This window comes from Dermacentor variabilis, chromosome 2, assembly GCF_050947875.1.
Source record: "Dermacentor variabilis isolate Ectoservices chromosome 2, ASM5094787v1, whole genome shotgun sequence".
NCBI classification, from domain to species: Eukaryota; Metazoa; Arthropoda; class Arachnida; order Ixodida; family Ixodidae; genus Dermacentor; species Dermacentor variabilis.
The window spans coordinates 130,703,866-130,729,476 of record NC_134569.1 but is presented as its reverse complement, the minus strand read 5'-3'; the positions used below and the strand labels follow the sequence as shown (position 1 = coordinate 130,729,476).

The following is a 25,611-nucleotide window of genomic DNA, read 5'->3' as shown; positions in this document are numbered from 1 at the left end:
CAGGTAAACAGCTTCGCTGTAGAAAAGAGCCGCAATGACCCTGCACGCCGTAGCCATTTTTGCTTGTTAACCTGAAACACTATATGTCCCGTGGTGGAGAAAATGCGGCGTGATCAAGCGATGCTACCAAAAAATGGCCGACGGTGCAAAGAGTAAAAATACGTCAAAAAATGCTAGGAATATCGTCAAATTTCTCAGGCAGGTTCCTGCAAACAAAGTAAATTAATGGCTTTCAAAAGAAAATTTTGAATGTTTGGATGTGGGTGTAAAACGAACCCGGGCATCTGGGGTTCGAGTCGAGCACGCTTTCCGGATCCTACGGCGGCTCCGCGATTCTGGATGATTGAGTGTGTGGCTAGTGCGCACGTGATTCGACACGTTATGTCCCAGCCACGTGGCTGCGACGTTATGGTGAATTAAGGTTGTTACCAATTAGAGCAAGGTACATTAAGGTGTATTAAGGTAGAGGTGTGAAGGACCAATCATAATGTATAACGTCCATGCATCATGAACGTAAGCAGTTAATTAGAGAAGTCATGCTGTCGCATTCAAATCCCATAAGATACTTAAAGGACTGAAGAAGAAGAAGAAGAAGAAGAAGAAGAAGAAGTGGAAACATTATTAAAGAATAGTCCGGCACTTCTTGCTGTTGTGGCCTCAGTTGACGGCTCGAAGTCCTCGGACCCGAGCGGCATCTTCGGCTTGCCGGACGGCCCAGAGCTGGTCTGCCAGCTCTGAGCTTTTGACAGCCGCCACCCAGCGGCGGCGACCCATTACGGAGAAGGTCCCCGGCGGCTCCCGCATCCGGGGCGGCGTCGGGAAGAAGCGAGCTCGATCCTTTGCGTACTCTGGCAACGGACGCGATTATGGACGCATCGTGAACGGAGCTGGTTTGATTACCGTTGTTTCCGGCACATTCCCAGAGCATGTGTCGCAGCGTTGCTCTCTGTCCGCATGTTTTACACGAGTCTGTTGGATATAAACGCGGATAACAGTGGTGTAAGATGGCGGGGCTAGGGTAGGTGTGTGTCCGGAGCAAGCGTAACGTTACGGCCTCGTTCCCGTTCAATTTATCGTGCGGTGGCGGGAATGTGCGTCTTTCGAGTCTGAAGTGTTGGATGAGGTCTATGAACGTGATTAGGCGATCGCCCCACGCCCAGTGTGTTCCTTGTTGCTGTGTTTCTGTTGTGGTGTCCCGACCCGGCAGATCCGATGCCCCGCTCTCGGGGGCGGAGGCGGCCACATAATCTGCGGCGGCTCGGCGTGTGAGACCTCGAGCCATGGCGTGGGCCGCCTCGTTGCCCGCGAGCGGAACATCGGCGTGTGCCGGGGTCCAGAGGAGGAAGACCGTAGAATGTTGGGGTTGCGAGGGGGATGACGAGTCGCCGTCGTCGGAAACTTGGAGTACGCGGGCCGCTTCCCGCGAGACACGACCGCGCACGAAGCAGCGGATTGCCACCTGCGAGTCGCTGATCACGATCGCAGCGTTCGGCACCGCGACGAGTGCTCGGGCTATCGCGGCTTCTTCGGCCGCCTCCGTGTGTCCCATGGTCACCGTGGCGCTCGCGAGGCACTTACCCGTGCGGTCTACAACCGCTATCGCGTGTGCGCTTCTCCCTCCTCCATATCGCGCCGAGTCTATACGTACACCGCCTCGTTGCTGTTACCAAACTTCTTCTGAAGGTCGCTTGCTCGTTTGTTGCGTCTCCCGGCGTAGTGCGTCGGGTGCATGTTCTTGGGAAGCGGCGGGATGATCAGGCGGCCGCGAACAGAGGCGGGAACCGCCGTGATTTCTCCATGCTGTGTGTGGTACGCGATGCCGAGCGACTCGAGGATGTATCGACCTGCCTTTGACCTCGATAATCGTTCGTATTGCGCAACGTCGTGCGTCTCGATTAACTCGTTAAGTGAGTTGTGAACTCCGAGCTGTAGAAACTTGTCGGTGCTCGCGTTGAGTGGAACGCCGGGGCACAGTGCTGCCATGACACGTAATAGATTATGTAGTTGCGAATACCTGGGCGCAACTCGGGCCAACGGCGAACTGTGAAAGCAATTAAAACTACTTCATCCTTCTTGCGCTATAGCGGCCCTGAAAGCAAAAAGAGTGCCTTGTTCAATTGCAATTTTCACGGGGTACAATGATCTATAACGGTGTCGTGCACCGCTAATAATTATTTGCGCCTGTGACGAAGAGGCATGTGAACAAGAATATGAATTGTAGGGTGCCATATCCGCAATTTAGGACTTATATGTGCTGGTGCTTAAAGCAAATAGCTTCTTTTGGTTGACGTATTGCCTAGTTGGCCACCAGTAGCAGGGTATCTTGCGCAAAGAAAGAGCAGTGCGTCAGGTCGGAAAGGGAGAGAGCGCTCGCTGATCGGTCGTCGTCGCAATCGCCAATTGGCCCGCGCCGTCACCTTCGTCGTGGTGTCACTCTCTGAAAAGCGATCTCGGGAGACGTTAGCGACGAAGAGGAACAGGGTGTGGTGCACGTTCGAAACGCCAACTAGCTCTGAACCGCGCTCCCTTGTAGGCTGGCGAATATAGCGCCGACGTTTCCTTTCTCATGAAGAGCCACTTCTCCCTTTCGCACGTGATCTCGTGCGAGAGCTATGTGGTGTCTTAGGTAGGGTACTATGTGTGGCGAGTTGATGCTTACCTAATAAATGCAACGTAGTGCGATGTAAAGTACCATACGGAGGGAAAAAAAGGAGACGACAAGAAAAGCGCGAAACTTTCGACTAAATTCATTTGGGGACACGCGCTTGGGGACACGCCAAACAGCGGTGCTCAGCTGCACCAAGCGCAGTGGCAAGACACGTGTGAAACCCACACCATTCTTAATTGATAACACGTGCCCCTTTAAGTGGTCGTTAAAACACCGGCCAGTTTGGCCTATGCAGATTTTGCCGCAGCTCAATGGAATTTCACAGATAACACTCACGGTGCAGCGCACATCTGGCCAGGCGTGCTTTTTCTCGCACGAAAGATTAGAATTTCGGGATAACATTCGAACACAAAGCTTTGACAGTTTATTCGGTGCCAAAAAAAAATCACATGAACATCGTGCCTTTTTGCAACATTTCTTTCAAATTGAGGGCAATTCTGTGCATGTATGGCACTGCTGGTGGTTTCTTCTGCGACACGTCAGGCTTTCTACTAATGGAGCAAGGTCTCCGACGCGATGATTAGAAGCACAGAAGGGAACCCAGTTGCACTAATCCCCCAAATATGTAACTGGAATCTGCTATTGGCAGTGTGCTCAGACGACTTCAGTAGAGCAGGCCAGGGACACAGCGTGCCTATAGCCCTTCTCACTGTTTTCCAGTGAGCGCAGTCATATTGAAGCAAGCCCTTAAGGGCATGGAGGCTATACATCCAGCATGAATGGGGAACGTTTAGTAACAAGCTATTGTCTCAAAACTGGAAATGATTATCATGAGAGGGCTCATGAGGGAAACTTATGCATTCAATAAACTATGTAAACACTTGGAAAACTAAGTTCGCATGGTGAGGAAGTGTCAAGACATTATAACTTTTTAAAAACTTCAGAAAATCGTCCACACATCTAAATATTCTAGAAACTATGTCCAAGTCAAAGAATCGAGCTAGAACCTTACCAATACATAAAAGAAAGATATTACATAAGACGGGAGTTACACATGACCTAATACAGATGCCCTTACGCTGGACAAATACCTTGTCACTAAAATATAGGAAAGCGCTGTTCAAGGTCATAAAATTGTCAATAGACAGACCACAAAAATAACGCAACGTAAATGTTGATTACGTGTTACAAAATAGAAGAAAGCTTCGACATCAATTAAAGGCATAGCCACTTCCGCTGCTAAGAGAATCTGTGACTGTGGCTTAGTTTCTTTCGGACGAACGGATCATCACAATAAAGCTTATTTAAATGCTTCCGTAAGGAGCTACTAACCTGAAGCTGCTAATTAATATGCTCAGTCACAAATGACCTAAAAGGCTTTTTCGGTTTATGCGTCTTAACAGTGAAAAATTGTTAAGACGGATAAGTTAAGACCCATAAACCGGAAAAGCCTTCTAGGTCAATTGTGACTGAACGTGGTATACTTGGCAGCTTCAGGTTAGTCGCTTGCTCAAGCATGTCAATAACCTTTTTTGTGACGATCCGTTCGCAACAAAAAATATTTAGCCACAGCTTTCGGATTTACTGAGTAGCGGAAGTGGTTTTGGCTATGCCTTTTCAATTGCGTCCGAATTCTGTGAATTTTCGGTTCGTACAATTGCCCGCAACTTGAGAAAAGTTGCAAACAGGCACAATGTTACTCTGTTTTCTTTTTTTTTTCCCGCGCCGAATACGCTGTCGAAGCTTCATGCCCCAATTCCGTCCCAAAATTTTAAGCTTTCGTGCGAAAAGAAGAACGACAGGCTAATTATGCACTGTACCGTGAATGTTATCTACGAAATTCCCTCGAGCTGCGTCCCAGTCTACATAGGCCAAACCGGCTGCTGCGTCAATGGCCGATTAAGGGAGCACGTGTTACCGATTAAGAATAGTGAGGTCTCCCGCAGCCTTCCCAGAGTGCTTCGTGCGGCTACGCACCGCTGTTTGATTACCCGCCGTGGTTGCTCAGTGGCTATGGTGTTAGGCTGCTGAGCACGAGGTCGCGGGATCGAATCCCGGCCACGGCAGCCGCATCTCGACGGGGGCGAAACGCGAAAACACCCGTGTACTTAGAGTTAGGTGCACGCTAAAGAACCTCAGGCGGTCGAAATTTCAGGAGTCCTCCACTATGGCATGCCTTATAATCAGAAAGGCGTTTTGGCACGTAAAACCCCATAATTAAATCGCTGTTTGATTACACGTTAGGAGGGAGCAAGGAGGCGTTGATGCGAGAGGTGCTCGAAGACTATCAAATTGCAAAGAAACGGGATGGCTCTACCAGTCTTCCTTCCATTTCTCTTTACGAAATTGAATGTGAATTTTTTTCGGTGCTGCGCAATCGTCGTGTGCGCGTCTTTGGCGAGCATGTATATTTGTGTGTTGTACATGCAATAAAATTAGCGGGAACTCTGGAGCTCTTTCTGCCGTCTACTTTTTCTTCCCGTATATCATTTTACATTGCGCCACATTGCCTTCATTAGCTATGTAGCGGCTGAAGATCGAGATGCTATAGTCGATGGTGGAACTGTGTCGCGCTTCTCCACCACCTGGGCCGATGGTTGCGGTTGGGCGGCTATAGACTGTTGGCCGGGCCCTTTCGTCGCCGTTGTCAGCGGCGCATCTCCTGTCAAGCCATTTCCTCTAACGCTACGCTAAAGTGAATATATAATATATATAACCTCTTAAGTTTTACGTGCCGAAACCGTGATATGATCACGAGGCACGTCATAGTGTGGGACTCCGGATAATTTTGACCAATTGGGGTTCTTCAACGGGCAAGCCAATGCACGCTGTCCACAACAGTTTTTTTCATTTCGCCTCCATTGAAATGCGACCGCGGCGGCCGGGATTTGATTCCGCGACTTCTTGCTTAGCAGCGCATTTCCAAAGCCACTAAGCAAGCCCGGCGGGTCGCGAAGGAGAATACCAAAGAAAGGCAGCATTGTATGTGGTAGATGAGTGTGGTGAACGCCTGTCGACGGCAAGCCGGGCATAAATATTCGTCTTCGACCATTTCTGCACAGTTGTTTTGTTTAGGTAGAGCCCCTCTAGACAAAACACATGCGCAGGTCGAACTATGATCTTCTTTAGTTACTGTAACGTTTTCTTCGCATCTTCGCGAAGGAAAATATTATCAACTATAAAGAAATTGAGAGAATAGAAGCTAGTTGTAATATTACGCTTACCATATCATGGAGAAAGGCCTTTATATTTCTCATCTCGTGACAACAGCGGGTCTCAAACCAACCTAGAAGGTGTGCCAATATTCCAGTTAGCTCGCGATAACAATATTCAACGCGAAAATGTAGATAAATACCAGCCTGTAAAACAAGGTGCCGATTTACTGCCGTGACTGAGCGGCTATGCCGGCTGTTGATCGACGACGCGTACTGGCAAAACTAATCCGTAAGCGCGTTTTCTGACTGACAGGAGTCCGGCCACCCCCCACTTATGCTAATTATATCAATCAGCGAACGAGTGGTAGCTGCGGCGATGGCAAACAACGTACGGCATTAAGGTTTGCAAGTGAGGAATAATGAATACCTCCCCCCCCCCACCCTACACACACATCTTTTTTAGCTAGGTGAATAAGTGGAATAAAGACTGGTGGTTAAATACCCACTCAGGTGATGGAGTGCTTGTCTTTTAATGCAAAGCACTCTTTTTCTCTTGCCAGGTACTGTTCGATAGGTAGGTTTCTGTCAAGTCTTGTTTTGGGCATCTTCAATAAAAGAGCTACATCATCGATGATGGACTTAAACAGCGTGTCCGAGTGCAAGGGCATAAATCTTTTATCATTTTGCCACAGATGCGTATGCGACAGAAGGGAAAAGTCACCTCAACTAACCCGTTCAAACATGTCAGCTAGCCATTTGAGATGGTAGGCACGTGCAAAGCGTCACATACCCGCAATTTTCTTCCCTCGTGCGAGAGTGCGCCAGTCTACGCCACAACGTGCCCTCGCGGCCGCTAGCTAGTGCTTTGTGTGATATGTGACAATGCACCTTCTTCGGATTCGGCCCAGTTTACTCAAGACACTATTTTTGGGATCGGCCCTTGTCGTAGAAGAACAGATTGTAAAGTTTGCTTGCTTAAATACCATGCACAAGTCGTCAGCAAGCCATCGTCGTCATTGCCGTCGTAATTAAGCAATCGTCGTAGTCATCGTGTCCTCCCTTTGCCGCTGTCGTCACACAAACACTCGCTTCCCGCGCACAATTGCTAGTCTAAACTAGGGTGCCTTAATGATTCTTCCCTCGCCGCCGCTCCGCGGTGGGTGGGAACATACTTTTAAGGGGTACTCGCCACCACGACCGATTCTTCCCGATGGCCGCTGCCAAAGCAGATCCCACTCCTCAAGGCGACAGGAGTGAGGAAGGAGCTGCGGCTGCTTGGTCGCTCCATTTTTCAGTGAAATGACTGACTTCTACGTGCCCATGTGCATCAATAATTCAAGAAATGATTGGACGCTTCACCGTTTCTCGACAGAGCCCAAGAGAAAACTGCAGTGGATTGTGAAGAATAAGCGGGACAAGTAGCAGCCTACGAACTCGTCGTGCGTACGCAGTGTGAGCATAACGGCATATGTTCTGTTCCCGTCGAATACCTTTTGTCGCGACTGACGGAAGGACAACGCAATGGTGGACCGAAAACAATACGGCTTTATTTAGCCATCAACTTAACAATGGTGGGCGAACTGCCCGGTTCTATGTTACAGGAATGAAAGCGCGCCAGCTTGAATGCTGGCGCTTTTAAGCACAACCACAGAGTGATAATGTTTGCACTGCTACCATGGCGCATGCCTAGTTGTGACGGCTTGTCGCCTAGGCGCGCGACATATCACCTTTTACGTGTTGATAAGGTGTGCACGTAACTCCTCGACGTCAGTTCCTCGGTGCCGTAAACGCTTCGCTTCTAAGCATTTTCTCGCGATCGCTAAGCACGTGGTGCCGCAGAACACGGCCGTTAGAAGGTCAGAGCATTTCTGGATATTATTTTTATTCACCACATCGTCACAGCCTACCAAGTCGTCGTCCGTATGCAGTGTGAGTATCGTGAGACATGTTCTTTTCCGGTCGAATGCTTTTTACGCATTCTTATAGGTATGTAAAACAGGTATGCTTTCAGGTAGGAGGTCTCGATACGAGTTGGAAACAAGTCGTCGCCTGCCACTTCACCGGAAATAATGTAGAGGGTCGTGTCCTCAAGGACCACGCTGACATTTCTCTCAGAATCCACGTCGTAACTTCTGAGATGGGGTCTTCGAATCGGGCTATGTGGCGCGAGCTCGGATTCTCCAGCCACAGCAATTCTAGTACCGTGGGCTCAGTTACTCCCCTTCCTAGAATGCAAAGAACTCTTTCTCACCGCAGATGCTGCACACGTGCTAAAGAATATCAAGTCACAGTTACTCACACAAGAAGTTTTCATTATCAGTGATGAAACTGTCTGCCTGCACAACCTCCCATCATAAGAAGCGAAAGTGGACCACGTGCGCGCTGTGATACAGCACGATGCCGATCAAGAGTTGAAAGTTGTCCCAAAGCTCCCAGAGTTGCACATTGCGCGAGGCCACTTCACCAAAATGGAAGCGGGAGTTGCTGTCCGCTTCTTTAGAAAAGCTCCTGTCACTATTCGGTACCTCATCAAGGAAAAAGCTATACAGCTGGAAGAAGAGATAACAGCATGGTTTTGGAGTTGGTATTCAGCTGGTGCACCCTGATGTTTTCGCGCAACCCATTAGTTGCTCTCCGCCTTCGAGGCATCAAGACATATTACGAAGCAATCGAGTTGCTGAACTTAGCATTTGAAACCTGTCAAGGAATGAACATGGGAAGCATGGCGCAGTGGAAGCTTTCACAGACAGGTGTTCTGATAGGAACAATAATTGTTCTTCGTCTGCAGGACATTCCCTTGCGCAGTGAAGGATATGACTTTTTCCTCACAAGCACAATTTTACGAAACTGTTTCGAAAATTTGTTTTCAGTGGTGCACATCATGCAGGAAGACTGTTCCGCACGCTTATAATTTGAAGTGCGTCCTGAAGCTTGTGTGCGTCATCCAGTTTCTTCACACACCAGGAACAAATAACTACGAAGTCGATGACACGCAATACCTCCCCAACAATGCTGTCCGAAAGCAACAAGAGCGCGGAGAAGTGGAGGTCAATGTCATCGATGAGTTTGAAATTTTATTCGTTGAAGAGCTTGAAAGAAATGAATGCAGCAATGCACTCAACTTCGGTGGTTTTCTTTTAATAAGGATGCTGCCAGTTGTTGCAGGATGCCCACAGTGCAACACCGCCTTGTTAGACTCAGGGGACAGCGAGCACGCGCATTTGACTCTTAAAGAATACAGACGTGAAGGTGGCAACCTTACATATCGAAGTGAGAATCTTTTGCTGATACCGAAATCACGCGAAGAGAATTTCAGGGGCATCATAAGTTGAATTGAGAGCTTGCTTCACTTGAGGTCCCCTTTGAAGGCTGTGACTGAGTATGTGAGGAAAATGGTGCTCCCTTGCGTGAAGACCTGCACGAGCACAGCGAGTCTGTTGAGAAGCTCCTGATCTCCAGTTATGCCAGGCTGAGGCTTCGCATACATTTGCACCCCGTTTGTGCGGTCGGCGTCAAGGAACATGGAAGCAAAACGTGTGCCGGAGTGAGCCTCCAGTGACTGAGAAAACTAGACTGGTTTTTTATTGTGTGCATTGGTAGTTTTTTTTTCTTTTAGTACGTTTGATAGTTTTATTACATAATTTTGTGCTCATAGAGATCGCCCTTATTCATGCTAGAATATCACACGCACAAATAAGAGAAGCCTTCTGATCTTTGAGCTGATTAAAAGCTCTGATTTCCGCAAGGAGGAGATTGTAGGAGCGATACAAAACACAGCGTCGCTGAGGCGGAGTGCGTCAGTGATTGTTCACTGCTGATTCGATCGGGTGCTTTTATATATAAGGGAAGTTTAAAAATGCAGGAGGTCTATCAGAGTAGCCACGTGGTTATTACTTTATTTCCCCCTCTACCCTTCTAAAGATCCGTAAGAATTTTTTTTTGTTCTCAATGGTCGCACAAAAACAAAACAAAAAGACCCCTCAAGATTCGCTTATGCGAACACAGTTTTACACTTTCCATCAGTTTAAAGCGAAAAAGAGCGATCTCAAACCTTGACACTCCCTCCGTCCAGATTTGTCAGAACTACGAGGGTACGTGTCATTGGCGGTGAAACAGAGTATGTTTAAATCGTTTAAGATGGGTGACAGGCGCACAATGATAAAAACTAGCTAAACGGAGCGGCTGACAGGCCGTGCGGCCACCGAGGTGTGTGATAAGTTGAAGTGACAGGAGACATCCTGCGACAGCTAATTTAATGTAGTTTGAGCCTGAAAACAGTCTATGAGCCAAGACATCTGTATTCTCACCAGTCTCTTTTGGGCGGAATGCCTTTGGTTGCAAAAAAACAAAACAAAAACATGCTATACGCGCGCGCCGACAGTGATCTCCGTAGGGAATGATACACGCAATGGCGGACGCAGAAGCTGACGACGCGGTTGTCCCCACCCTTTATGTAGCGGTGGCGAGGGAAAAACCATTCAGGCACCCTTGTCAACAGAAAAGTCTACACTAATATGTAGCGCCATCCGGTAACACTTTGCGGAACCTCAAACGATGTTAGATAGCCGGCCACTTGCAAAGTGCTTCGCATGAAATTGATGCCCACGAGGCGTGGGGTCTATTATACCAGGTGTCCCAGTTAACTTGGAACAAGACGTTAATATAAACCAAGATCTCTAGAGAAATCGAGCCGAATGCATGTTAGGCGCTGTCGTGTGTAATTACAGCCAGTACTTTCTTCATCACGAAGTATTCATTAATTGATTTTAATGAGTGAACATATTAATTATTCTACGAATCGCAAACATATAAGTTGCAGGGCACCTCGAGTACCCTCAGACTCGAGCATTTGTTTCGTGCTCAGCTTTGTCTCGTTAATCTTTCTGAGAAAAAGCAAAATCGCGCGAAACATCCAAAGTACGAAATAGATACGTGCTCGCGCGCCCCTACTCAAACGCTCCCAAGCGACTAGACACAGATACACGGCTATACTAGCGGCGGCAGCTCGATACAGAGCTTCACGCTATGTGATGGCCGCGCATCGTGGCAACACGCCGCTGACGCATTGATAAGCGTAGCGGAGCCGTAGGGGTGGTGGGGGGATGGTGCCAGGAAACTGTAACAGCGCACTTGGGACTGAATTTTGCGCCCTCATCTTGTTCTGTAAGTAGGTGCGCCCGGAACTCACGTTCATTTTGTTGCCTTTATCAACAGAAACAAACCTTACGCAGGCTATGTGCATCTAATGCGTTTTGGCGTACCTGTGCAGCCAGCATATGCTGTTGTCGATTACGTAAATTATTTTGGCTTGACGCGTCAGTGCGCAGATAATAACTGGAGATCTCAACGGCACAGCGACAGTGACCTTATCTTCGAGAAGACAGTCGAGACATTCACGAATGTTCAAAAGGCTAAAATGATCTTGGATCTGGGGGCGGCGCACGGCGACAAGAGGAAGGCATCCAAGCTATTCCGGATGTGGCATTGTGGAGGACGCCCTAGTCCGTCAACAATACTTATGACCTATGAAACCCTTTGCGAGGCGGGTAGCTTCACAAGAAAGCGACACAGGACTGCGACGGTAGCTCAAGAAGCGAAAACCGATATTTTGACATTCTTTGCTGCTAACCCTAACGGTTGTGTGCGCGACGCCAATGCGGAGGCGCTACGCCCAGTGCTCAATACGTGCTACATAAAAGTGTTTTTCCGAACGCGAAAGAAGTCCGCAAATACACGCGAAATTGCCGCACGACGGGCCGTTCGAGACGCTCTGCTTGGAAGAACACTGTTATGTACCATGTATTGAGAAACAGAATCTTGATTGGAAGTTTTGCACGTTGCCCTACAATTCGCTCATTGACACTTTTCATCTATATACAATATTTGAGAAGTTGATCAATTATTTGGGACTAATGGTGTATTAAGGCGGAATGCAAAAAAAAAGTTGTTTTTGTATCTACAAGTGACGGCGAACAATATCCCTTTGGTTCTCTACAGCTAAGTGGCAAATGAATATCCTTAAGGTATGACTCAAGTTACATGGGACAATCGGTATGTAGGTTAGGTTTTTCTTTGTGCACTAGCAAGAGTTTATAGGCTCCAAATGTCGCGAAGCTTTGAATACTAGCGCAGCGTGCAAAGTTGACCCGGAGCTGTAATAAAAAGAACTCTCGTACGCATGTGCTATTCTTCATACAAGCAAGCTGCTTTCAACAATATTTATTTCCGCTCTGTAAATCTGTAGAGTAAAGTTTCGTTCGTTCTCTGTCCTCGCTTCACCGTTGGAACTTGAAGCTTCTCGGACGATGATCGGCAGTTGTTGATCAAACGCAGACAGGAAGCGATGCAGATCAGATGTACAAGAAATATTTATACGTAAACTTTTCTATATACATGGCAGGTAAAACAAATACATTACAAACTTGAACAACTGAGAAACAAAGTCTCACTCTTCGACTGTCTCAATGACTGTTAGAGCCCAGACTCGTTTTAACGTACATAGTACGGAGGCTCACTGGTCTGTCAGCAATCCTGATTTCAGCCAAGTCTAACGTACATGGTACGGAGCCTCACTGATCTATCAGTAATCCTGATTTCAGCCAAGTCTGAGGGACAGCATGTCGTCCCGATTTTTATAGCCCAATTACACAAAGAAAAAAAAAGGCGGTAGGGCCGTTGGCCCGTCCCACAGGTTCAGTTGCCAATCAGAGTCAACCGTTTGTTAAGCCACAACCCACAGGGATGGGCTTACTCTTCAAAATAAACATATTGGAAAACAAAGCAATTTTCCTTCTTCCCTAAAACTCCGATGCCCTCTCATTTCTCCGTAGTTAGTGACGGGGTCAGCAAAACACGCCAGGCCCGAACAAGTTATCGCTAGACCGTTTCAAATCCCAACGGCGTCTAGGCCGCAAATGTCTCGGAAGCAGGGGCATCGATACCACGTAGTGCGGCCGTACTCAAAGTTTGTCCGCGTGGGAGACTGATGGCCCTCCTTGTCCTTCAAACTTATTGTCTACAAGACAAAGTTCTCCGAGTGCGCGTTTCCAAGACGCCGTCGTCCGAATGCACTCTTTACGTGTGCACCGCATTCCTACAGCGTGCACTGTAAGCTGGCCTTCGACACCACACCGGCAGCCGCACCCAACAACAAGGCTGGCGATTGCGTTCCGGACGCGTAGAAGATTAGGTCCCTGCTCACTGCATGCGGAACGGGGTCAGCGTTGCTAAGCCCTTCTTAACCTCGGCGGCGCCTCCAATTAGTCAGGCACTCGGGAGCCACAGCCACAATACCTTGTACAGCGGTCCCTTTCAAGGCTGGTCTGTGTGGACTCGTGTGACCGTCGGCGGACTGCCAACACCGTGCGCACAATGCCGACTTCCCGGAATCGGCACTCGCCCACCTGACACCTGCCGCGACGCGTCACCCAACACCGCGCGGTGCCAGTGACCCCACATAACACAGCAACTGTCGCCCGGTTGACACGGGGGCAAGTGAACCCCCTCTCTATGCACAAAGCACGTGGCTGATTCGTGACACTTAAGAACCCGAACAATCAGAGCGACCTTACACGTCCCTCCTAAAGAGTATACTGGGCTCACAATGTGCCCAGCTATACTACAAGAGCCAAAGGGCGCTGTATCGTAAAATTTAGGCTCTGAAGGTTCCGTCAAAGAAAATTGACATACGCTGCCCAACACGGGTGCTGCGGAGCCCGTAAGGAACAGGAAAATGAACTAAAAGGACCACGAAAAAAAAAACAATTTTCTCACAGCGATAAAAGAAAAGGGCGAAAGCTCAACACATTCATGACAGTGAGCATGCAAAAGAAACACTCATGTATGTACAGGAACACTCCAACGCACTGCACGGCACAACAGCAGCAAAGTAACATATGCAGGTTATATACATAGTATGTCCACAGTCTTATAACCCTCACACACAGGGACGACGACAACCACCGAAAGTTCCATCAAGGCTGAACTGTCCCACGCACACGTCCTTCGGGTGAAGGGGAACATTCACGCCTGTCGTAGCTGGCATGGCTGTTTCTGTCTATCCTTTCTTTTCTGCTCTTTACTCGGTTGGCTCCCATGAACGATTCGAGAGCCTTGACAATGCATCAGCGTTGGCGTTACTTGTTCCTTTCCGGTGACGCACCGTTACATTGTAGCGCTGTAGTGAAAGCGCCCATCTTGCTAACTTGGCCCCCTGCGGGGTGCTGGTTGTCAAATATGACAATGGGTTATGGTCAGAGACAACATTCACCACTGCTCCGAAAAGCCAGTAGTCAAATTTCTTGAGTGCCCAAATAATAGCAAAGGCTTCTCTTTCTATAGTCGACCAGCGCGCCTGTGTCGGGTTAAAGCGATGGCTAGCAAAAGCGATCGGCTTTTCTTTTCCGTCCGCTGACATTTGAGCTAAACAGGCACCGGCCGCCGTCGCCGACGCATCAGTGAATAGCCAGTACGGCTGATGAGGCTCAGGAGTGTTCATGGCGACAGCCTGACAGAGAGCTAATTTCAGACTTTCGAACGCGCACTGCGCTTCTTCCGACCACGGAATTGAATTAGGAACCCCTCGCCTTGTCAAAGCTGTAAGCGGGCTAGCCACGTCGGCGTAGTTTGAGACATAGTCCCGATAATATCCGCAAAGCCCCAACAGACTTCGCAACTCCTTCTTTGTGTGAGGTGGCACAAGGCCTTCTATGGCAGCTATCTTCTCAGGGTCTGGCGCATGAGTTCCAGAGCCAACTATGTGTCCCAAATAGCGGATATGAGTTTGCGCTACCTGGCATTTTTCAGAGCTGGCTTTCAGCCCAGCATCACTTAGGAGTTTAAGCACTATGTCTACATGCTGCAGGTGTTCTTTCCAGGTATTTGAAAAGATTGCAATGTCATCTAGGTATGCTGACGCATAAGCTTGGTGTGCAGCCAGCAATGAATTAACCATCCGTTGAAAGGTAGCCGCAGAGTTTTTCAGCCCAAATGGCATTACCTTCCATGCGTAGTGCCCATCATGTGTCACGAATGCCGTGAGATGTTCGCTTTGGGGTTCCATCGGTACCTGCCAGTATCCTCTCCTCAGATCAACGACTGTTATAAAATTCGAGTGACCAACTCTGAAGATCAGCTCCCGTGGATTGGTCATTGGAAAGGCATCTACTCTGGTCACGGCATTAAGCGTTCTATAATCGACGCACATGCGCACTGACCCGTCCTTCTTACCAACACACACAACCGGGTGTGCAAATTCGCTCTCCACCGGATATATCAGGCCCAACTCAAGAAGCTCTTTCACTTGCCTACTAACCTCTTTCTTTAATAGTTCAGGGACTCTGTAAGGAAACGTCCTCTTTGGTTTACATCCTTCCTCCAGTTCGATGCGATGCCGCCCTACTTGTGCCCTCCCAGGCTTTCCGTCAAAGACGCAGCGATGTTTCTCAAATACCGCCTCGATTTCCATGCGTGCATCTGAACCCAAATGAGCTAGCTTGTCTTCAGTTATTGGGTGCTCGCTCACTGAAGTGCATAGAGCTTGCGGCGCGTATTCCACCTCACCAAATTCTCCGTCTTCCTCGAACACTACCCCCACATGACTCACTCTAGCGTAGTACGGCCTGAGTCGGTTAGCGTGCACTACCGAAGTCTTTCTGTCATTTGTTTGCAAGCGATACGAGTGTTCTCTCTCTCTCCCAATAACTGTGAAAGGACCCAACCACCTGGCAGCCATCTTGGTTGCCCGATCTGTGTCAAAGAGGAGTACTTGGTCCCCGACCTTAAATTCTTTAGTCCGTGCCCTCCTATTGTAAACTTCAGCATATTTGCTCTGGCGCTCGGTGCTTGTCAATTCAGCTACACTCGCGGCTAGTTCTAGTTGCTCCCGCAGCTGCTGTAAATACTTGGCAGGTTTCTCTCTCAGAGTTGAGGGCACCGCGATCTCACCCGTCCAAGTTTGCTGCAATATTGATAGGGGCCCATTTGGGTTTCTACCGTACAATAGCCTGAACGGCGCCACCCCGGTAGTATCATGCGGCACTTCGCGATAAGCCCACAGAACAAATGGGATGAGCTTGTCCCAGTTTCTTCGGTCCCGCTCCATTACATGATACAACATATTTTTGAGGACTCTGTTCCATCTCTCAACCACTCCATTGCTCTCAGGGTGTTCAGCAGTGGAGAACCTGGGTGAGCAACCCAGTTTTTCCAACATTAGCTGTGTCAGTTGAGCTTTAAAGTTCGTGCCTTGGTCTGAACAGATAGTTTCCGGCACTCCAGTACGGCTGAAAATCTCCAGTAAAGCCTCGCATGTGGCCCTTGCTGTCAGGGATCGGAGCGGCACTACCTCAGGCCATCTCGTGCAAAGATCGACAAGACACAAAGCATATTTGTGGCCCCTCGCAGATGGCACCTCAATAGGCCCAATGATGTTCACATTGACCACCTGAAATGGATGCTCCGGTCGCGTAAGCGGCGTGATGGGGACTTTATCGCTCTGACGGCTATCTGAACGTGTTTGACACTGGTGGCACGTCTGACAATGCCCAGCGATTTCCTTCTCCATTCCTGGCCAGAAGAAACTGTACTTTATCCGGAGCTTTGTCTTTTTCGGCCCTAAGTGTCCACCCCACAATGACTCATGCGCGAGCTGCAATACCTCATTGCGCTTTTCTTCTGGTAGGACCAGTTGTCTGACCTTGACCCCCGCTAAGGAATCCCAATGGTACAAAAGTCCATCTGACACGAACATGCCAGCTTTACCGTTTCTCGCATCATTCCAGGCCTTTTTCAGGCTTTCATCGGCAAGCTGAGCAGCTCGAAATTTCTCCCGCTGACTGGGCATCCCAGTGACATCTTGAATGAAACTATTCTCTTGCAATACAGGGATGTTGTCTGTCGTTTCTTCACAACTTAGGCCGCAGTCTGGCTCAGGGCTATCAACTATTTCGACTGATCGAACTCCAACGGAATTGGCTACCCGCGGAATACTTTCTCGTCCAAACTCGTCTTTTTCCTGCGCCTGTAGTAGTTCCCAATCTTCCTTTGACAACAGGCAGTCAACCCCCTTTGCAAGTTCGTCTGTAACCGCGCACACCAGATCGATCCTCTGCGGTTGTATCACAGCGCCCGGGCGATGCATGCCTACGGGCAGCGTAGCTAGGTTAGCTCGAATGGTCTTTCCGAATGCCGACTCGAGCCTTACTGTTCCCGATGGCTCCTGTAAAACGACGGGCAACATGCTTTTACGGACGACCGTTATCTCACTACCTGTGTCCAATACAGCTTCCGTTGCTATATCCCCGCACATGATAGGGATTAGGTCCAGCTTTGACCTCCCTGAGCTAGCATGTTGAGCTAAGATTTCTACTCTAGCGCTAAGCACCCTTTCTTGCTCTGGTAGAGGTTCTTCACTTACAACAGCAACCTTCTGTACCCTTTGTTTTTGCACAGTCGGTGCCTTCCCCTGTTGTTCTTTATTTGAAGCTTTTGGGCAGTCTCTGGCTAGGTGTCCCTGTACATGACACACGTGGCATTTTAAATTTGTCCTCTGCGGGCTAGCTAGTTTTGCTTGCTGCGTCAATGAGGCTGTTGCGGCTGGCTTAGTTGCTCGTCCTTTCCCTTTAGCTTGCTCGAAAGTCTCCAGCACTTTCGCCACCTCCACTGGCTTAAACCACTCTTCGCCCTCCCGCAAAAGAACATATTCAAGGGCTTCTGAGCTTAGACTGGCTTTCATACGGTCAGCGACCATAAGCTCCGTCATAGCTTCTTTTGTGTTTGCATGGCGAGATTGAAGGTAATAGGCCAAATAAGTTCTAGCTCGGGACGCGAACTGAGCCCAAGTTTCCTCCTTTCGTTTAGATGCCTTTTCAAACCTCCCCAAGTATTCAGCTGGCGTGAGCTTAAGTTCATCTAGTACCGCCTTCTTTACAGTCTCGTAATCCGTACATTCCTCATCATTCAGGCTACGCAACAGATAACGAACCCGCTCAGTCAGCGCAGGCATGATCAAATGTACACGGCTATGTGCTGGTACTTGAAAAGATGCAAACAACTTTTCGACCTCATCAAACCATATCGGAACGTCAGCGTCACACGGCAACCGGTATGCCTTAAGCACTTTAGCACATTGTGCTATTCCATCCGTGATGGCACCGCGCCGATCGCTTCCTTCCGACACCGAAGGCGGCCTGCCCGACTGCTCAAGCTCCACTCTCCGTAGAGCAATGCGCTCGCACTCTAGCTGTAGGCGCGCCTTTTCCAGCTCCAGCTCCAGGCGTCTCACCGCCATGGCTTCTGGATCCGTCGTGCTCGGAGCCTGCGCAGCGCCTTGCGCCTCACTATCCATTTCAGTATCCGACGTCTCAGACTCGGTCTCTCCGACGCGTTGCAGCTCCTGCCGTCTCTGACCCTCTATTTGTTCAGATGCAGTATCAATGTTTATGTTAGCCTCAATCGCATTTGCTGTTCTGCGCGTGAACACCATTAACCTCACTGAACAACAGCCATGCCAACCTCGACAAAACGCAAGGAATCCCGCTCACCCGTTGCTGCTGGGGGCGCCGCCTGACGTCCTCGTCCAGATGAAGTGCAACCCTTGCGGAATTCGCTGGTGGCCCTCTGATGCCTTGCGCCTGGCTCGCTGCTCGTTGCTCGTTGTGGGGCTTGCCGATCCTGTCGGCTGCGCCAGTAAAGTTTCGTTCGTTCTCTGTCCTCGCTTCACCGTTGGAACTTGAAGCTTCTCGGACGATGATCGGCAGTTGTTGATCAAACGCAGACAGGAAGCGATGCAGATCAGATGTACAAGAAATATTTATACGTAAACTTTTCTATATACATGGCAGGTAAAACAAATACATTACAAACTTGAACAACTGAGAAACAAAGTCTCACTCTTCGACTGTCTCAATGACTGTTAGAGCCCAGACTCGTTTTAACGTACATAGTACGGAGGCTCACTGGTCTGTCAGCAATCCTGATTTCAGCCAAGTCTAACGTACATGGTACGGAGCCTCACTGATCTATCAGTAATCCTGATTTCAGCCAAGTCTGAGGGACAGCATGTCGTCCCGATTTTTATAGCCCAATTACACAAAGAAAAAAAAAGGCGGTAGGGCCGTTGGCCCGTCCCACAGGTTCAGTTGCCAATCAGAGTCAACCGTTTGTTAAGCCACAACCCACAGGGATGGGCTTACTCTTCAAAATAAACATATTGGAAAACAAAGCTATTTTCCTTCTTCCCTAAAACTCCGATGCCCTCTCATTTCTCCGTAGTTAGTGACGGGGTCAGCAAAACACGCCAGGCCCGAACAAGTTATCGCTAGACCGTTTCAAATCCCAACGGCGTCTAGGCCGCAAATGTCTCGGAAGCAGGGGCATCGATACCACGTAGTGCGGCCGTACTCAAAGTTTGTCCGCGTGGGAGACTGATGGCCCTCCTTGTCCTTCAAACTTATCGTCTACAAGACAAAGTTCTCCGAGTGCGCGTTTCCAAGACGCCGTCGTCCGAATGCACTCTTTACGTGTGCACCGCATTCCTACAGCGTGCACTGTAAGCTGGCCTTCGACACCACACCGGCAGCCGCACCCAACAACAAGGCTGGCGATTGCGTTCCGGACGCGTAGAAGATTAGGTCCCTGCTCACTGCATGCGGAACGGGGTCAGCGTTGCTAAGCCCTTCTTAACCTCGGCGGCGCCTCCAATTAGTCAGGCACTCGGGAGCCACAGCCACAATACCTTGTACAGCGGTCCCTTTCAAGGCTGGTCTGTGTGGACTCGTGTGACCGTCGGCGGACTGCCAACACCGTGCGCACAATGCCGACTTCCCGGAATCGGCACTCGCCCACCTGACACCTGCCGCGACGCGTCACCCAACACCGCGCGGTGCCAGTGACCCCACATAACACAGCAACTGTCGCCCGGTTGACACGGGGGCAAGTGAACCCCCTCTCTATGCACAAAGCACGTGGCTGATTCGTGACACTTAAGAACCCGAACAATCAGAGCGACCTTACATGTAGTATGTCAAGATGGCGACAAAATTGGTGGATATGTCCCTGTAGACAAGCATACGAAATTCAGACTTTTCAAGCCTCAAGATGATCAAAACATTTTTTTTTCGCCTTGGCTGTCTGACCCGTTTTGTGGAAATTGGGCCCTCACAAATAGCCGCTACATTCTCGTTATGCGGTCAACTTGTTGGTTTTCGAACCACCGTCATCGCTGTGCGGAGCTGCGCCATAGGCCTCATACAGGAGGCTAACGGGGACGTAGCTCTATGTTTTCAAGTCTACTAGACTTGAAGTGCTTGAGAGCGATGCCGGTTGCAGAAGGACATATTTCATAATGACTGATGCTTAGGACCTTCGTGGTTGCATTGGATTGGCCGTACACGAGTACACTTATGCTTTAGTTTCCTCGTCAAGCTCTCAGATAGTGAGAAATTTTTCCAGTTCACGCTGGCTGTTCACCGTTGACGCTGCTCTTAGTCGAGTGGAAACCAATGCACCAAGGCTGATGAGGGAAGTCGCATGTTTGCGTGGGCAAAAGAAATTTCCGCATACCTCCATTTGCTGCTTGACCGAAAGGCCGCACAGTGGTTCCCCGACTACCTTGCGTGAACGGACATCACGTAAACTTCTCGGAGATTGAACTAAAACATCTCAAAATCGTTCCGCAGGAACCTACGGCAAGACATTATAGCAGTGCCGCGCCCGGTCGCACAAGTCAGAGAGAAAGAATTGCTCGCGGTCGGCCCTCTACCTTCTCGCCAGTATAAAAAAGTGTATGGTTGCCTATGTGTGTAGTCATGGTCTTCAGTGCCGTAGCTATACGGGAGTCCAGACTTCCAAGAGCTCAACATAGTTTCAAGCGTGGCCGTGTACTTATACTCTTTCTCAGTATAATTTCCGAGCTTTGTGCATTTCCTGTTTTCCTTCACTACTATATCTACTACAAGGAACCGCCGAAATGAAAGCAAGAAAAGCGAGGCGGAGCCTATTTCTGCAAAGGTGTCATTATCTGCGCATGACCTTATATATTTATATGGTTGTGTGTGCGCGTTTCACTGAAGGCATTATTATGAGAAACTATATATAAGTGATAAACATTGGTGCAATAAGGATACACAAGAGGAAAAAAAAAACATTAGTGACCCAACTTTATGTGAAAAGTATTTTGCACTTAACAGACAATGAAACATTAAAGATGTCAGGTCAAAATTTAGCAGTACAAAGCCAATAGGTCATTATTTATATCGTCCTTTCTTTTATTGCGATAACAACTATGTGGACACACCAGGTACATGTTGGCTCTCGGCGTCGCCGCGATCTTCCGTACAAAGTCTAAGGGCGATGACACCGTCGCCGCGCGCCGCATGCTGTATCTGCGAGCACGCGAGGGAAGCCGGCGATCTTGGCTCAATTTAGCGCGCTTGAGGGAGGATGGCGGAGAGCAAGCCGTATTCCATCGCGCGAAAGGCCGCAAGGGGGGGGGGGGAGGGTTTGGGACAGAGTGGAGGTGGGGCGCGGTTGGACTCTGGCAGCAACTACGGATTTCGCAATCGGGTGCAAGGGAAACTGACAATAGCGGCTCAATCTCGCGCGTGAAGCGGAGGAAAGTGGGGAGGCAGCGCGGGAGGGAAGGGGGGAGCGGCTGCTACTCCGCCAGCAACTGCGTATTTTGGGTGCGCCCTATCCTGGAAGCGATCTGCAGCCGGCTCATACCTTTGCGCGTGCTGTTTTCTCGCCGCTGTCTGCGTTGAGGCGATGCATAGCACGAAGGTCCCTCGCTCGCTGATCACGCCAGCGTTTTGACAGCGAGTGTCCACGGTCATCGAGTGTGATGTGGTCATGTTTGCTTGCGCGCGCTGACACAATGCTTGCTTATTCGGTTAGCAAGTGAACGTTTCGAATTTTATACGACCGATAAAGCTAGCATCCGCACTTCGTATAACTGTCTACTAATTTGCCATTGGAATCGATGCTTCGCCTTATGGGAGAAGCTGCGACTTGTTTATTTTATAACTTATCGAAAATAATCAACAAAATTGGCCACTTATCGAGAACACCCATCATGAGCCAACCAACATTTGCTGGCTTCATTAAAAAAGAAAAAAGGAAAATGCTAATAATTAGAAAGTCATGCGAATCATAAGTTCGCTTACGTATCCAAACGCGCGTCTCACACAAACGCCTCCACTATCCAAAGTCTGAGCCAAATTAGCGAAAGATAATTGCCGCTTTATAATTGAGCCCGTTTTACAGAAGTTCAAGAACCAACGCGCGTAATCTGGTTCTCATTGCTCTTCGACGCTAACATCTCACGTGTACTGCTCACTCGCTGACGCTTTTTTTTTCTCCTCATCTCTACATCAGGTGGAACATTTGGCCTGGATAGGCTCCTGTTCAAGGAAGCAGTAAGTGGGAACGACACCGTAAATGGAAATGATTATTGCTCTCGAGATGGGCACTTTTTGTAACCCCCTTCTCGTCTCCTGCGTCCATTATCACCTTCGCAATGCTTATTCTTAGTGCTTCGCTGTGAAAGATTTAACGGCACCGTGTTCACCCTCATCCTCTCAAATGTAATTTTCCTCTCCAAGTCCTAACGAGGATCTAAAGAATGTTCTTTTTTTTTAATGCTTCGCGCATAAAGTTTGCCTCTCCTACCAAAACTGAACCCCCCCCCCCCCCCAGAAGGTCGTCGTCTTGAAAAAAAATATGAAGAACATGTGAGGATAAGTGACCACGTCGGCGTAACGACTCGTCATTTGGTTAGTTGGAATTTATTAGGCCTCCTTTGCAGTGCAATAAAGATTCTCCTTTTGAAGTGGAAGAGCATGTGAGCTGGAGTTTCTGTGTTTTTCTTGTGATGACCTTTGTGCCATTTAACACATATTCTACGCCACTGTATTTCGCTCGTTTGCCATAAAAAGTGATATTCTATATGGTAACATATGTGCATATGCCTTGTGAAACTTTGTAATCTGCATAGATTTTTTTTTTCAGCGTCGCGTTTATGGCAGACTTCATCCCCTTGCGCAATATTTGCTGCAATCGAAAAAAAAAAGAAACATTGGTACCTAAAGTCATAATATACGTACGCCAACTATAGGAGGTAGGAGTCGCTTCCATTTAGGGACTTTAGGTCACGAATCATTAGGAATATTTATGTGCGAATCATGCCTCGACAAGTGGTAACGTTATCGAAAGACGTACGTCTCGAACGTATTCAGCTGACGCTTGTGAAACACTCCCTTTATTAGCGTAAAGTATATTTTTTCTGATATTAGGTTATCCTTCTTACAGTGGAGGACTAGCTTTGGGACACTGCTCTTGCTCACAAAGCACCACGCCGAATTTATCGATACGCTCAGCGAGGCCCAAGCCAGCACACTTTGTGCCCCGTGTCCCCAACGTCACATCTATACACTGACTGCTCAGTTATATCGACTGCCACAAGAGCAGCGTTCATCATTTTGCAGCTACACTTCTTTTAGTTACCACATGGAGGTTCAAGCTGGACATTAGTTCTACGTCAGCTGCTGTCGAACTAAGTTGGCACAATGGAGGCAGTGAGATTCGTTAGCGACCAAGTGCATCGTGCGCGCGCAGTGCGTTGCCGCTAAGCCTGCGTCTCAAAACCTTTCGTGCACTCTGAGAAATGGCCCTTATTACATTTTGGTCCGCCATATAGCAGAACTTATGGGCCTTCCAGGACAAAAGCGCCACGAAATGAAATTCCCGTGCTCACTTTGGCACTGTAGCCTGGAAGGCAATGAACTCGCAGACACCAAACAAAGAGCCGTATTGCATGATGGCACAGTGGTGCGCAATGCATTTCTTGCGAGAGGACTCACACATGACGTTTGAGGCGCATTCACGTCGACGCCGCCGCATTCGCCACCGTCGTCGTGGGGTCCTGCGGGCTGCGCATGCGTGGCTCACGCGCGAAGGCTCTGCAGAGACGCGAAGCGCGCTTGGCTGCCGAAACGGTGAAACGACGTGGATGCAAGGTCCATCTAAAAAGGTCGCGAAGCTTGGAACGAAAGGCGTGCCAAAACCAATCGCCAACGATATCAGTTAGTGGTGCACGATTCAAGCGCAACTATGTGAGGGCGGGACAAACACTGGAACCAGAAAATCTATGCAAGAAAAAAAAAGAACATTCAAAAATTTTGAATCAGAATGCTGTCGTACGAGTAAATATTCCGTTTCAAGTATTTTGCTGTGCTAAAACAAAAAAGATGTTAATTTGTTTCTATTTCTCAGTTTATTAGTTAATTCTTGGTGACCCCTACCAACCAGTGAATCTGGCGCAAGACAGCAAACCAGCTACTAGGTCACGCGGAATAGCGTTGAACACTTCAACGCGGTGGTTTCAACCGAGTTTTTTTATTTCCTTGCGTGTTCAAAGTGTGTGGCGCGCGCTCCAATTCCAGTTTTGCTTGACCTAGCGCACGGCATTCATTGGCGAAATGCGTGAGTGCTGGTTTTTCTTGTTATCGTGCAAGTTCCCGCTGCGGTATCCTACGCGCTTGTCTCGTCGTGACGATAAATGCGGAACGCTCCGCGAAGAAGCGTCGCGCTATGTTCGGTTACTCTCCGTGACACAGGCTCTGAGGATGGGCAGCAGAATTAGCAAGTGGAGTGTTTCCTAAATGATAATGTGAGGCAATCTTGTCTTGTATTATAACTGTTGCATACGAATAGATGGTGTCGCAAGGAATTACGAATGATCCTGTGAAAAGGACCCACATATGTTGCTATACATTACGACTGTCTGCTGGCCATAGTACTTTTCATACATTCAAACATGTTTGTTTGGTCTATTATATTGGTTGCATTATTCTAGACGAATAAAAGTGAAGTTTCCATTTAAACCTCTGTGCCAGTGTCATTTGTCCTATTCGCTCACTTTCCTAAGTGAGCTACTGGAGCATTTGCCCTCAATAACAGCCTAATTATGTTCACATTAAGACATACGTCACTCCTTTAGTTAAAGGACACACTAACGTTTCAGCTGAGGCGGGTCGCAAGCTCTCCTCAGCCTCAAAAGAAAAATAACTTTAGCGTAGCGGCCGAAATACCGGACGCTAAAGACCTTCAAACATTCGCGACAAGCAGCATAAGATCGTGACGTCACTTCCATTTCCAGTTGTGGGGTGACATTTTTATTTGTTATTTTTTGCTTGCTGTTAGTTGTCCCCACGATACGTAGATGGCGACGGTTGCAATGAGCCGCAGTTTTCTTGACATGTGGGTTTCTATGGAAGCTTCGCTACAGTTTACATATACCTTGGTAGACGCACCGTCAATGCTACGCTCGATCGTCCACGGTGGTGGACAAAGGCAAGTGTTCTACCTTATCACCACGCGTAAGCACTTACGTCATTTGTGGCCAAGCACGCGTAAACGCGCGAAATTTTTTTCCAGGTTTTTCGATCGATCTTTTCTCGAGGTTTTCCGCAGACTTCTTTTCCACTGAAACTATAGGTCATCGTGAGACATGGCTCAAGCAACAACTCGTAGAACCATCTTTATGGTCTGGGCCCAAAGTTTCCCTGTCACTTCCGGCCGGCCGATCCTTGCTGGACGCCGCCTGATGGCCAACAGTAAATACGATCACGCTTCGCGTGTGCGTGTGCCTGTTTTGGGAATCATCGAGCATCGCTTCTCCGCTGGCAGATGGACTCTGCCTGATGTGAAAAATTGAAGGTGGGCATGCCTAACAAGTGTTTCATGCCAGGTTGTAGTGGTAATTGTCTGACTGAGAAAAAAGTGCAAATGTCTGCATTCCCGAAAGATGAGAGCACAGGAAACCAATGGATTCGAGCCATTCCCGGGAAA

At 48.7% G+C, this 25,611-nt stretch overlaps 1 protein-coding gene across 1 annotated transcript in view; it reads right to left on the bottom strand.

Annotated features, from left to right (window-relative positions):
• The window catches only part of LOC142570446 (uncharacterized), a 73,644-nt gene extending 54,935 nt beyond the window's left edge, over window positions 1-18,709 (bottom strand). The window contains exon 1 of the mRNA XM_075678830.1: window positions 16,175-18,709. Coding sequence (XP_075534945.1) covers window positions 16,175-18,247 — 2,073 coding nt within the window. The 5' untranslated portion in view covers window positions 18,248-18,709. The remainder of the gene's footprint in view (window positions 1-16,174) is intronic.
• Window positions 18,710-25,611: the final 6,902 nt, after the last annotated feature.